At 36.7% G+C, this 14,708-nt stretch overlaps 1 protein-coding gene and 1 non-coding gene across 3 annotated transcripts in view; one reads left to right on the top strand and one right to left on the bottom strand.

Annotated features, from left to right (window-relative positions):
* Window positions 1-14,708, top strand: part of LOC120624984 (transcription factor 12-like) — a 110,579-nt gene that overhangs the window by 27,572 nt on the left and 68,299 nt on the right. Inside the window, exon 3 of one of the 2 annotated variants that reach the window (XM_039891866.1) lies at window positions 9,088-9,195. The exons of the other annotated variant lie outside the window; for it this stretch is intronic. Coding sequence (XP_039747800.1) covers window positions 9,088-9,195 — 108 coding nt within the window. The remainder of the gene's footprint in view (window positions 1-9,087; window positions 9,196-14,708) is intronic. 2 annotated transcript variants of the gene reach the window in all.
* Window positions 467-539, bottom strand: Trnam-cau. Its single transcript has one exon. It is a non-coding gene; the product is annotated as a tRNA-Met (tRNA).

A 14,708-nucleotide genomic window follows, 5' to 3' on the forward strand; every position in this document is an offset into this window, starting at 1 on the left:
GGGTTTTCCGCCAGAGATGTACCTAACAAGAAACGATGTACTTTAATAAAATCGTGTTTTAGGTAGGTACCTAAAACACGATTTTTGTCCACTTGTTACTTTTGGCAATATATTAAAGCCTACGGCATTGGACATGCTGCAATGCCGTAGGTTTACCCAATATTTCTAATTTATTCTCATAATGAATATATCCATAGAGGGAAGAGGCCCTGTCCCAGCTCTCTAAGCTCTTAATCTCTCTATGAGAAGGCCTGTTGTTTAGAGAAAGAAAAAAGACTGAGTATGATTTTCCAGTCTTTCTTCACCGTTGGTTACCTTCTCCGTTAGGTGTTCCACGTACGCTTAATTTTTATTATAGCATTTAAAGTAAAATAGAAAAAAAAATTAAAGCAAAGTAATGTCATTATTTTACCTAGGTAATTGAAGAAAATAAAAGTAAAAACTTAAAAAGAAAATTAAAAATTTATGCCCCGGGTGAGGATCGAACTCACGACCTTAAGATTATGAGACTTACGCGCTGCCTACTGCGCCACCGAGGCCGATGTGTATAATGGCGAAATAGGTCACTTGAATGTAGCTCCTAGTGAGCGATAAGGGATTATTTTAAGACATCCAAAATCTTTAACATTAGTAATCAAAGCATTTGCCTCGTTGCTTGAACAAGCTTACCGCTACTGGTTACAATGTGTATTCTGGCATCGGGTCAAAAATTGGGAGTCTATACTAATATAATAAACAGAAAAAATTTTTGTTTCTTTGTTTCTGTGTACCGAGTGGGCTCTGAAAGTTATAGACTGATTTTAACCGTTTAAACTATATTACTATTTTTCCGAAGATAACTACCATGAAGTAAAAGTTTTAATTTATTTGCCAATATTTGAGATCCTGTGGCACGGCACATCGTCCTTGTGTGCCCCGTTAATGGGTTCGAAACTATTAGTAGTAGGGCAATCTCCGACAAAAAAAATTACATGAGTGATTACATTGATTTAATGTAACTATCGAGTTCAGCCGTTAATAACACAACTTAAACTTACTATACTTCATCATCATCATATTATGAACATTATCGGCCTACCACAGGGCACGGGTCTCCTCCCACAATGACAAGTGGCTCAGGCCGTAGTCCACCACGCTAGCCCAGTGCTGATTGGTGGACTCCACATACCATCGAGAACACTACGGAGTACTTTCAGGCATGCAGGTTTCCTTACGATGTTGTCTTCCTTTACCGTTGAAGCAAGTGATATTTTACTTGCTTAAGACGCTCATAACTTACACTTAACTGACAGTAGAGGTACATGCTGGGATTCGAACTCGGCCCCCCGAAAGTGAGTCGAAGTCCTACCCACTCGGCTATCACCGCTTCTTTACCTACAATGTTTTAAATTCCGATATGGAAGTGATAGTGGCGTGCACTGAGTTTCTTACCAGGGCATACAGCGGGAAATTGCATAAAACGATAAAATCCTTTACGAGTTATATATCAATTTTAGGGTAGGCAGTGCTTTTGTGCATGTATGAAGGGCACGCCACTGGGAAATAACACAGAAGAGACAGAGGCCTGCTTTAGAGTGCAGTGCGCGCAGGGCCTGAGGTCCGGATGTGGCAATTAGGCCCGCTATACGACCAGTCTCCAGCCTCCACCTGTCGCGATCGGGTTTTGTTTTGACGAGTTAATACAACGTGTCGAACGATTCATAAATAAACTTATAGATCCATGCGAGGTGACTTTTTAGGATTCCGCTATCAAAATGGTAAAAACGAATGCTTGTGGTACGTGTTTATCCGTCTGGTATAACTACCAAGAGTTTAATAGTCATGCTTTAATATTTGATAATAGTTTAGTAAAATAGTAATAAAATAGGTTATCTTTAGCAAGTTAACTTGATTGTAAGGGAAATAAACGATAAATATTTTCACATAATTGCATTACAAAAGGGACAAAAACAGGTGAGTTGGAATTTTAATTTTGATAGGTGCGTCATAGGAATCTACTTTTGTTAGTTTGTAAGGATATCTGCAATAACGTTTTATTACAAACAACCTTAGTTATGCGGTTTGTTTTTTTCTGTTATTGTTTTTGTTGTTTAAATAACTATTTATAAGTTTCCCTCCAAGGTTCGGAACCCTTGATGCGTGAGTCTCACTCACACTTGTCGGAATTTTTATTATCTCACATCATGAGTCTAATCTCTTGGCAATTTCAAAATGTGTTTCTTTTACTACACATATTATAAAAAAAAATGGTCAAACTTTGTTAAACAACTAGAAAAGCAAGAAATAAATATTTTACTAAATTTTTAAGTCGGTGCCAAGTAAAATGTAATGCCTTTTATATAGTAGCAAGGAAAGTATCTAGTAATTGTCTATATTTTACAAACAATAAACAAACAAAATTTACAAAGTCGGTTATTTTATTGTCCGTAAACTGTTATTACACTTTTTAGTGGGTAGGTTTGCAATTATGTATATTTAATTATAATAGCCAAATGTCAACTGCTCATTTCTTCTAAAATATTACTTTTATCGAAGTTAAGTTAGGTGGAGGAGTTCTCCCGGCACTTCATGAATAACGTGGGATTATGCTTTTTTTTTTATTCTAAGATGGTAACGGGCTAACCTGTTAGGGGTATGCTAGTTATATCAAACATCGTACCGGAACGCTAATTCGCTTAGCGGCACATCTTTGTCGGTATGGTAACTAGCCGCGGCTGGAGCCTCCCACCAGACCAAACCAGAGAAAATTTTGAAATTATTTACATTTCAAGACCTCCCTCTTAAAACGACAGCGCTCACCGCTCTCCCAGGTAGGTTGTCAAGGCTAGTGTTACAGTAATTTTATAAAGTGGGTAAGTAATTAAACTTTTGATAACTGTAAATCTATATTGGTCAAATATTCGATTAATTGGTAATTGTTTTTTTTTTTTTTTTTTATAATATGCTAATAATTATTTTTTAATTAATAAATAGTTTCCAAGAAACAATTAAAATTATATTTGATTAACAACCAATGTTCATGAGAGTTAGATGTTTAGTTAGTGGGTATTTTGATATAAATACGGATGCATTTTCGATACATTTCTTTCGTCTTTCGTCCTACATGGACTCGAACGACGCAAAGATACCTCCCGGTGTCCTAGTCGTTTATTACTAGTATTGTATGACATCAACAAACTGGCTATCTTACGACGATGATAACAGGTCAGTCCGTGACCATCTCAGACTGCATCACCACTTACCATCAGGTGAGATTGCACTCAAGGGCTAAATTGTAGTGGAATAAAAAAAAGAAGATGATCAAGGTTTCAGCGTTTAGTCCCAAGTGGTATTATCATAACACAAGTGGTCCGTCCGTCGCTGGAATGCGACCGGAGCGACAGATGTTTTAGACATCACCGGGTTATATTATAGAATTGCATTCATTATAAACTAGAAACGCCCAGTGGTTGCCGCTTTTGAATTACGATAATGCCAAAATTTTAATAAATACGTATATAAAAAGCTTTATTACTATATAATTTTCAGCCCATTAATGCCTCACAGGCACAGACCTCCTATCATAGGAGAGCTTAGAGAGGTACTTAGAATGAAGCCCACCCTGCTACTGTAATGCGAGTTAGCGGGCTTAAAATAACATATTTCACCAATCAACAATCACAGTTATTATTACATGGTAGTGATAATGACCGGGACCAATATCCAATTTCCTAATCTGGGGTGATACCTACTTAGAATTAATTTTATATAAGAACAAAAAACAACATGTCTCGTGATATTGGAGTTAATATTACATAAAATAATCAAAATCTCCTTTAAAACGAACCCCAAAGTCACTAGGTGCCACATGAGGATTGCTAAAAATCATTACGGACAAAATTGCGGGCAACAGCTAGTCGAATATATAGTTAACTTATAATCAAAGTTACGAAGTTAAAACGCGCCTTGATCAGAGAAGCCAAGAATAAACACACCCGGGTTATTTTTGCTATCACCATCCCACAATGGTATCCCTGACTGCGAATGGAGAGATCAGTGTAATTAGATTAAACAATAGTTACTGTAGCTACACAAAGCAGGTAGCGAACTGTGCCGAAGAGTCGTATTTACGAGACAACCTCCCGCCTCCCGCCTCCCCCCCCACAAACGGAGAGAGGGTCGTCTTGTCTTTAATTCACGACCTCACTGTACCCCGTGTACTGACGAGCACAAAAGTTAGGAAATATGAATTTAAGAAAGAAGAATGAAATAAAGGTAACATACTAATTTGTGGTACAAAATAGAAAATCAAAACAGTGGCAATATAAAAATAAAAACATAATTACCATGTAACAACTAAAACTATTAATTGCACCCATAGTACTCCAAAATAGTCGGGACTCGGCATATTGCCTTAGATTAAAAAATAGAACTAAGCGGCCGGTATTCTACCAAAAGCAACCTCGTCTTTTGGTTTTCCATGGGGAAATCCTCATCGTTATTATCGCACAATACGCTGTGGTTATGTCGGGTTCTTAGTTGCTAAAACCCCATGGTGTTCAAACTCATTGCCTGGTGGCTAAATCACGGGAACTTCATTTTTTACGCAACTGCAAAAATCCTTCTGGAAATACCTACAACTGCAATTACCGATAAGCTAGCGCTTGAAGATAGTCATGCTTGATGGAAAGCAATGATGAAGTCTAGAAAATGCCTATTCATTCTTACATTGAAGAAATCAAGTTATAACTTATAACGAATTGCACACATAAGACAATATCGATCACATAAGCATGCCATCGCTCACGCTGTCTGGGTCTCGCTGTTTTGTGGTACAATAAGTAGGTAATGGGAACTAAATTGAGATCTACCTGTGTCAGCGATTCATTTCCTATTATTTTACGCACAGGTGACTACAGTAACCTGGTCCAGTCTGGGCTTTAGACTGGTACTGTATTCAAAGTTGCCCTGGTTTACTAGGAAACCTGGTATTAATTAAAAGCCCTTTGTATATTTCGTATGGTATACTGTATAAAAAAAAGTTTCATATGCATTATTACAAGACCTTAACATACCTTTAAAACTTGAAATGGGTAAAACCAGAATTACGGTTTGATATATCCGAAAGGAACCGTGAGTTTTAATAAAAAAGTAGCTTATCAAAATTAAGCTTAATTTGCTATACTCCGCGAAAAGCAGGAGAATCTGTGTGGTGTAATTTATAATTTCTTCAATCCTTATACCCCACACCAAACAGATCTTCGGCAATATACCCTCTACGCACGTTTCGCTCCGAAACCGGAGCATTATCAGGAGATGTTGACTTTACAATGAATAATTGTTAAGACTTAACAATTATTATTGTTCGTAGAGGGTATATTGCCGAAGATCTGTTTGGTGTGGAGTATAAGGATTGAAGAAATTCTAAATAACACCACACAGATTCTCCTGCTTTTCACGGAGTATAGCAAATTAAGCTTAATTTTGATAATATATCATGGATTTCCGCAAAGTAACGCCTGCTTCTATCCAATATTTAAAAAAGTAGCCTTTGTCCAGCGTTATAAACAATCTGTCCTATGGAAATATCACGTCGATTTATTGCCCGTGGTTGCTGCGTTAAGATAAATATGTATAACTAATTGCTCATGAAGAACGATTTTTCTTAAGGAGTGAAACGGGGAAATGTTCTTGGTATGGAGGGCTTAGTTTTAGGCTTAGTAGGACTTAGTTTCGGTGTTTCACATCTGTCAGGTGTCTTGCGATGGCTCATTTTTTTTCGCTCCACGATATTGCTTCTATTCATCTGTAGCAACCTTGACTCTTACTACATCACTAAATGACTATATAATTACTAGATGTTCTAGATGCTTGATATTTTCTCTTTTTTGCACGCCTCATAAGCGAAGCGTTGAGGTATTACTGTCAGTTTACGCCCACCGAGTGATTCTCCAACTGTCACTTTTTTATTCTTTATTGCTTTTATAAGTGAATATAAATAGACAAATGTTGAGAAAAAACACTGATGATATTTTTAAATCCCTTTTTATTATTTAAACTACTTAAAAAAAAATCTTTAAAAAAGTTCTGTCTTGGACGTCCGTGTGTCTGTATGTGCGGATACCGTATCTTGTTGTAACGATAACGAGCGAAATATTTCACTTATCGAGTTGGTTTTTTTATAGGCTTCAGTATTTTGCGGAATAGAAGCCTATTACTTTTCACGGTATAATTAGATTCAGTTTAATTATTATTTACTAATAATCTAAATTTTATTGTAATGAATAAGATTATGAGGCGTGCACTTATGGATTTTCCAACTATTTTTCTCTTTAGAGTTGGTAGTTGTTAGTACTCAAAACAACATAACCAGACGCATCGCGGTATAAAGTGGTGTGTAATCGCCATTCATTATTAGTGGGTGAGCTACGTTTGTAATTATGTAGCTGTTTGGGGTCGTAATTGTGGGTTTAGGGTAATTTTAATAGGTTTTCGGTATTTGGGGTAAAGAGTTGTGTGTACTATTTAATTGATGAGCCATGAAGTTATATATCTACAGGTAGTATTTATTATTCGATTGGTTCTTATAATTATAAAAATTCAGGTATTCAATTGAAAAGAATAAACAAGCTAATTACCTTAGTTTTCATACCATTTAGTAGGAAAACTTAAAAAAATATTGTATTTTGTTTAAAAGTAATCCCCAATTGTTTAAAAATCAGCAAAAGTTATACTGATATGAGCAGTTTTTTTTCCACTACTCTGTTGTCTAGTAGAAAATGAGCTGATGACCTCTGAAACCCCTGGACAGGTTTTCACAAATTAAAGCAGCTACGGACTATCTCTATCAAAATCTGTCCATTATTTTGGGAGTTACAATCCCACAAACAGACACTTCACCCTTAACTATACACGTTAAACTTAAACACTCTTTGCATCATGGGTTTTTTTAAATGTATATACATATCCTTGCGGTGCAAATCAAAAACGAAACAACTTTAGTAATTATAACAGTTTTTTATTTAATGTAATAGTAGATTTGATTTTTATTTCAAGTCACTTTTGCCATCAAGTGTACAAAGCTATAACGTCGTCTATAAAACTGAAGACGCGCTCAGCCGACTGGCTAATACGTGTACTGTAGTGTGTACACGCTACACATTACACATATTATGTACACGTAAATATGTCGGTGTGTGTATTTGTGTGCTCGGCGTTTCACCGAAAATCCTTAAGTTCATTGTTCAAAGTTGACAGGTTTTGGCTCTTAACTGCTATTTCACCTTCACGTGGTATCGTATCGGTACGCCAACTCGTCAACTGAGCCATTTGACGCCTTAGATCTACTGCTGGTAGACTTACGATGATCTGAGACTTTTAGAGTGAGAGAAATGGCTAGTTACTCAGCTGATGGAGTTTAAAGTATTAATTATAATGATAAATCTCGAAATTCCTATTTATATAGATAATATTATGCATGAAACGAAAATTTATTTAAACGTGATGATTTCTTTAAAGAAATAATTATTAACTATTTAAAAAAAAAAGGATTGCAAATTTCATACCCATTTATTTGAATTATACGAACACATATTTATCAGATAAAAACCCTGTGTGTACTACCGGAATAAATTATTGTTTTGTTGCTTTTATAAACAACTGTTTACTTTCACTTACTGTATACTGACTGTCGAGATGAACATAAAATTAAAAAAAAGCTGTTAGGGAATCACGATTTTACACCCACAGCCCAGTGCGTCGCCACACCGTGTCCCAAAGTAATCACATATATGTTTAAAATAAAAAAATAAAATCGAGATCTTCACACACAGTAAATACATGAAACTTTGAATGACCATTTTATTGCCTACAATATTGGCGATAGCCTCGACATTTCTGCGAATTCGCGAACAATCCTAAATAAGACGATAAAAAGTGTCCCCTGGGACGCGGGTAAGTGGACTTAGGATAAGGGGACAGTTGACCTGGAACATTAACTATGTTCCTCAACGACACTTCGGAAACACTTTGACACAACAGTATAACTAACAGTAATATTATCGCTGGAAGATTTAACCTTAATCGATTACGTTTTATTTATGGTAATAATTTAATTATTGATTGACTAAGCAGATGGCCCACCTGATGTTAAGTGAATCCATTGCCTATATACAGACCAACACTTCGCAGAGCATACTAGAAACACGACCTCCAAAGTATAGTCCTGTGCCCACCAACCTGTGTGGATGTTAAGCCTCATGCGACTGTAATTATTAAACCGGCAACCGCGCCCTTCAGACCGGAACACAGAATTGCAACAATACTGATTTGTGGCAGAAATAAGCATTGCGGTGGTAGGTACTACCCCGGATACAATAAAGTAGCTACAAATTTTAAACTTAAATCGCTGATTTTCGTGAATGATTAATTTCATTCCATGCCATTTTCTTTACCATTTGCAATTTATTACGACCATTATCTCTGTTAGGTTTCTTTTATAATGAAACGACATTGCCCGTGGACAGGCCCAAGATTGGCGGCGTGTCACGTGTATATTTAATCCAACAAAATGACTGATTTCTTTGTGTTTATTTGTTTTGTAACAACATTTCTTTTACCCTACCATTAAAAAACTCAGAAACTAAATGGATTAATAGACTTATTTTGCACATCCACCAACCTACGAAAAAGATCCTAAATGCTGTGTTGTGTAATGTGCGTTTTAATAATTTTTTTTGAACTATTTTTACCAACCTATCTAAATTCGCTTGCACTCAAGTGGATAGCATGCTATGATTAACTAAATACGAATTTCATCGTTGTGTTATTAATGTTGTTTGATCAACTTTAGCTTTACTGGCTATAGGGTTTACCACTTGCAACTTAAACCGATAATGGTTCTTAATTTAGTTAATTTTGGCTATAGAAATGCACTAATGAATTCCACGTCACTCGCCGACATTTTTACAAATAATGTAATTTTTGCCGTCATGTTGTATTTTATTACCACGTCACTTTTGCACATCGTCACATCATTGTGTTGTGTGCTGTTATGCCAAATGTTTAATCGTGTACCACAAACTCACTGTTCACGTTTGGCGTTGTTAGTACGGCGTCGCGGCGACGTCGTGCGCGGCCGCCAACGGTCACCAGCAGCCGGACCGACGGCACAGTCACCACCAGCACCATCAGCACGCGGACGTACCACCGCAATGGGTGAGAGAGTGTTGTAGTGTCGCTATTGTGCTGTTAGTGTTTTGTTTCGTTTTCTGTATCTGTGTTTTATTTTGTCTGTTGTGCGTGTAATGTAGAACTTCACTAGCGCTGTATTGACATTATAATTTCATATTGTGTCATACATTGAGACGTAAGAGGCTGATCGGAGTCATACATTTTCAACCAGCAGGCGTGCCTTCTTATGTTATAATGTGTGACACTGGTTGACTTTTAGGCACACCATGGCACAACACGTTACTAATGTTAATCCGGCGTCAGTAGTCACTGTTTTGGGTAATGTCACTTTGTTTTTAATTTTGTCATTTGTGTGTTATAGTTACAGTATCTAGAAAATGTTTTTGTTTGTTAGTTGTGTGCTGTCTCTTTGTGTTTTCACGTGTTGTTACTTTCCACATGACCATTTTCACATTTTTATCTAAACGACTTCCAAACTGTTTTTCCTAGTGATGCTCCAAAGAATCGATAGGAAATTTTACAATGTATTATTTCAACAAATTACTTACTGAAATGAAAATTTTTATCACTAAGGCCTTTGACGATTTATTAATAGTGATTGATGCAGCGCACCGCATTTCTCGAACTCGCTATGGGATGTTTGTTATTTATTGGGGTTGCAGCGTTTTATTTGTAAAATATGGTACAATCTTAATATATATAAATCTCCTGTCACGATGTTTGTCCGCGATGGACTCCTAAACTACCTAACCGATTTTAAATTAAATTGGCACACCGTGAGCAGTCTGGTCCAACTTAAGAGATAGGATAGCTTAGGTCTTTAATTATAAAATTCAAAATTCATTTATTTCAAGTAGGCCTAATATAAGCACTTTATAGTCGCAATTTTATTTTATTGCAAATTATTTGTCTATGATTAATTGACAGTCACAACTCACATGTTATATAGGTATAAATACTACTATACTCATTTAAGGCTTAGCGATACTGAATACTTTAAAAACAAAATCAAACGCAGACGAAGTCGCGGGCAACAGCTAGTAAACCTATATAATCCAAACTAACTATGTAACTATACAAATCATACTTGCGTAGACTGGTGATAAGAACGCTGGCAGCATTTTCAACTTAGGCTATAAAGTGTAGGTCTTAGGGCTAAGGGACCCAAGGACTCTAATGGCTAACAGAAAAAGCATGTAACTCCCTATTATTTTCTTGTTTGTTTTACATAAAAAAAAACTCTTTCACTCGAGTTTATTCACGGTGTATGTATTTATATAAGGAAGTGTAGTATATTAAGACAATACACTATCTAGCCCCAAAGTAAGCGTAGCTTATGCCATGGGTACCAGTGATGAATAAATTAGAAATAATATACACAAATACTCATAATATACAGATTAACACCCAGACACAGAAAAAGACTCATGTTCATCACACAAACATTTTCCAGTTGTGGGAATCGAAACCACGGCCTTGGACTCTGCAAGCAAGGTCACTGCCCTCTACGCCAATTGGCCTTCGAAATTTCTTCTTTATTTTACCATTACTTAACTTCTTATCCCTGAACAGCTTTTGTTGTACTGTACATTATCCCGAGTGACCTGATCCTAACATCAAACCATATTTCAAATATGAAAATTAGTACAGTCGTGATTTTAATTATTTTTTTTAATTTTGTAGGTACTTGTTAATTAATACAAGAGTGTAACAATGTTAGCCCGGGTATATCCCCGGCACGCACTTTTAACTTTAGGGAGTTGCGTGCGTTTGAAACAGTGATATTTAATTACTTGCTTCAACGATGAAGGAAAGGATCGTGAGGAGGAAGGAACGCGTGAGGCTTCTCCATCAAGGTTCTCCATCAAGTCTAGCAATCTGCACTTGGCCAGCGTGGTGAATTACGGCTTAAACCCTTTTCATTCTGTTAAAAGACCTGTGCCCTGTTGTGGGCGGTAGTGGGTTTAAAACGATGATGATGATGATAATGATGCAGGTACTTGTATAACTAAAAACTGCTATTTAGCCGCTAATTGAACCTTGGGCGTGGGCTTACCTGTTGGGGAGTATGCCAGTTATTTTAACCCATGGCCGTAATCAGTTTTTACTCGACATCGCACCGGAACGCTAAATCGCTTAGCATCAGCACGTCTTTATCGGTAGGGTGGTATTAAGCCACAGCCGAATCCTCCCATGAAACAAACATATGTGAATACCACATAGGCATACTCATATGAAATAGGTACGTGCGTAACTCTATATAGGTGATACTAAGTGCTGCAATTCCATCCAAAGGGCACACAGATAAGACACGTTTATTGATAATAATATTATTATTGTATTGAATGTAATTGATACTTTTGTAATTTGAATATCGCATAGTACATATTTAATTAAGGTTTCAAAAAAGGAGGTTACATTTTTTGTTGATTATGGTTGGAGATTTTGAAGTTCAATAATTGAGCATCAGATATATTTCGGAGAGTGTGCTCAGGAAATTTGATCTGATTCCCCCCAAAACTTTTTGTACCATCACGCGGCTAGGCATCGCAGAGATCTGTACCTCTACGTAGTTTATATCACATGTACACGTATGAAAAGTTTCCCTTCTCGGTTCTCATACGCTTCACAAAGATTTCCATTTTTGTTTCATGTAATGTTCTAGTTGCCTTAATAAAATTATGCGCAACAAAAATAATCTCTTATCCTTAAATTAGTAGTTTTAATGTCGAGTGCAGCGGATAATCATCATCATCATATAAACCGATAGGCGTCCACTGCTGGACATAGGACCTGCAACGCGCTTGATGTCGTCTGTCCACCTCTTTGGGGGTCGACCAACACTGCGCTTACCAGTTTTGTGTGCGGGGCCCAGCACCTTGGGCCCATTGCCACTTCAGCTTCGTGACTCGTTGAGCTATGTCGGTAACTCTGGTTCTTCTACGGAACTCCAAAGTTCTGATTTATCACGTATCGTTTCTGATCTGAAATTATAGGTCATCACTGGCAACACGCACTGTTCGAAGACTGGTCTTCAGGAACTGAGGGATTTTTGACGAAAAGATGTCACGATGTTTCCCGGATAACCATTTAGTCAGAAATATAGTCAAGAATAACTTTATATTTTTGTCGCTGTGAAGAACTTCATGGTTTTAATAATAGTCCCTATCTATTTCATATTGTTTGAACCTCATTTTGTAATTCTTAAAATTACTTAATAAACGGCATTATCTGAGACAATGTATTTCAATTAACTGCTCACGAAATTAAACGGGTTTCCTCACACTGGATTGTTACACTTTTGTTCTTTGTGTTAAAGTCACTGCCACATTGAGTGTTGCTTGATACTTTGTTTTTTCTCGTGAACTGCCTTGCTGATTTTTGGTTAGCGTGTTCTATTACTGATCACGAAGTCCTGGGATCGGTTCTCGGGTCGAAGCAAATATTGGTAAAGGATCTGTAAAACCTTATCGCCTGTCCGTCCGCCCCTCTGTCTGAAAAAGGGCTGTTACTCATAACCTGCAGTTTAAATTTTCACAAAATGTGACAAACGCTGTAATAAAATATCATAAATTTAAAAGTCAAAACTTAAAATAGGGAACGTGTATGAAAAGACGTGACGTACAAGAGACGTGTTTTATAGTCGTTTTTCGCCGATCTTAGTCATATTACCCTTATTTTGTCAGTTCATCTCGCACTTAGCAGTTTTTGTTCTCGTATTTCAAATTCAAATCTTTATTTCCGTGATTGCAGCTTAACAAATTTGATCTTCTAATAAAACAACATGCTACAATCTGCCATTCTATGGCATGCAAATTATAACAACACCTTAATTATAAAATTATTTTTCAATTTTAATTACCTCTGTTCTGTAGTTCACACTGAATAACAGTTATTCATTTTACGTACGCTAATTGGCCTGCACGGTTGTAACTTATCTATTCAAAAACCTAACTTAGGGGGAAAGTAAATCTGTCGAAATTGTGGAGATTTGTAAAATTATGATTGGTCTTCAATATAAAAAGACATTTAAGCTATCGTGGATGTGATGTTCGATAACATAAAAAGTAACTCTGAAGCTACCGATGCAAAACTAACGACCTTCCAATGTGTGGACAACAAAATTCTGTTCCTATGTATTTAATTTAAGCAATGAAAATATCACATGCTTAAATGGTGAAGGAAACCTGCTTGCCTGAGACTTCTCCATACATTATGTGAAGTATATCTATCACTAATTTGCAATTGGCCAGCTTTGTGAGAGGAGACCCGCGCTCTGTAGTGAGACGTTAATGATGACATATAAGGCCAACATAGAGAGGGGTCTTTTACACAAGTAACAAACAGACAAACTTACTAGCAGCCGAATGTGTCGTTGCCCTGCAGCACAATCTCGAACAGCTGTTCACGCCTGACCATAATGGGAGTGACCCGCTTCAGTTGACAGCGTCGCGTCGGATCACTCGCGGGAAGTATCTTTAAAAAAAAAAGAAAAAAGTGTTACTCCACTGTGCGAGCTTTCTGCCGTCTCAATATATAAAGTGTAGGGGGATCACCTTAGTCACATGAACTTATGTTGAATTGTTAAATATAAATAGTATATCTTTCAATATAACTACTCTAATATGAGGTGGAGATCAGTCTGCCTTCCCAAAACACAAGTTTATTCGCTGAATCTGGAATGGTTATTTTACTTTAATCAGAAACTACTAGTCTAGTTACGCGAATGCGTTTCGAAATCGGTAAATACAAATTCTCTTACAAAAATTATAACCATAAGAACGCGAGGTGTAGATCGGTCTGACTTTCTAAACACACCTTGATTCGCGTGGAGCTTAAAATAAGTGTATAGTCACAGTAACAACTGAAATAAAAGTTGGATAGGTGTAACTTCCTAAACACATGTTGATTTTGGTTCATTAGGCAACGTTGAAAATATTCCTAGTTAGTAATATGCTTGGTTAGTCGTTGCATCCATCAAACTTAACTTCCACGACAAGTTTATCGTCAATGTGGTTAGGTTTTATTGCTATGGTTCACACAGTAGTTTTTGTCTTGGGGATAATCGTCCCATGGGTACGATTGATGACATTAAAATTAAAAAGTCTTGCCTACCACGCGTTTGAAGATGAACTGAGAGATTATTTATGAGGATAAATATTACTGCGACTGACTTAATGAATGACTGATAAATATGTGTCTAGATCCCACCAGCATAAATGAAACGTTTTACTCAAAAAGATGTAGGAAGTACTTAGAAGGGATTTTTCGGGACCAAAAGTGAAATGAAACAAATACACTAAGTACTCACGTTCACACCTTCCTCACTAACTTATCACGGGGATTAGTTAGTGAGGAACTATCAAAGCCTACATAAGTAAAGTTTATATGGAATGTCACCCTAGAGACTTGACTTCCGCTATTTCATTTTGTAGACATAATACTTAGCTGGGAGTTTGTTGTTACCATAAAGAAGCGGAAAAATTTTACCTACTACACGAAATTACTCTTTGAAAACCGCTTATAGTTATACTATA

The sequence above is a fragment of the Pararge aegeria genome, chromosome 7 (assembly GCF_905163445.1).
Source record: "Pararge aegeria chromosome 7, ilParAegt1.1, whole genome shotgun sequence".
Taxonomy (NCBI): domain Eukaryota; kingdom Metazoa; phylum Arthropoda; class Insecta; order Lepidoptera; family Nymphalidae; genus Pararge; species Pararge aegeria.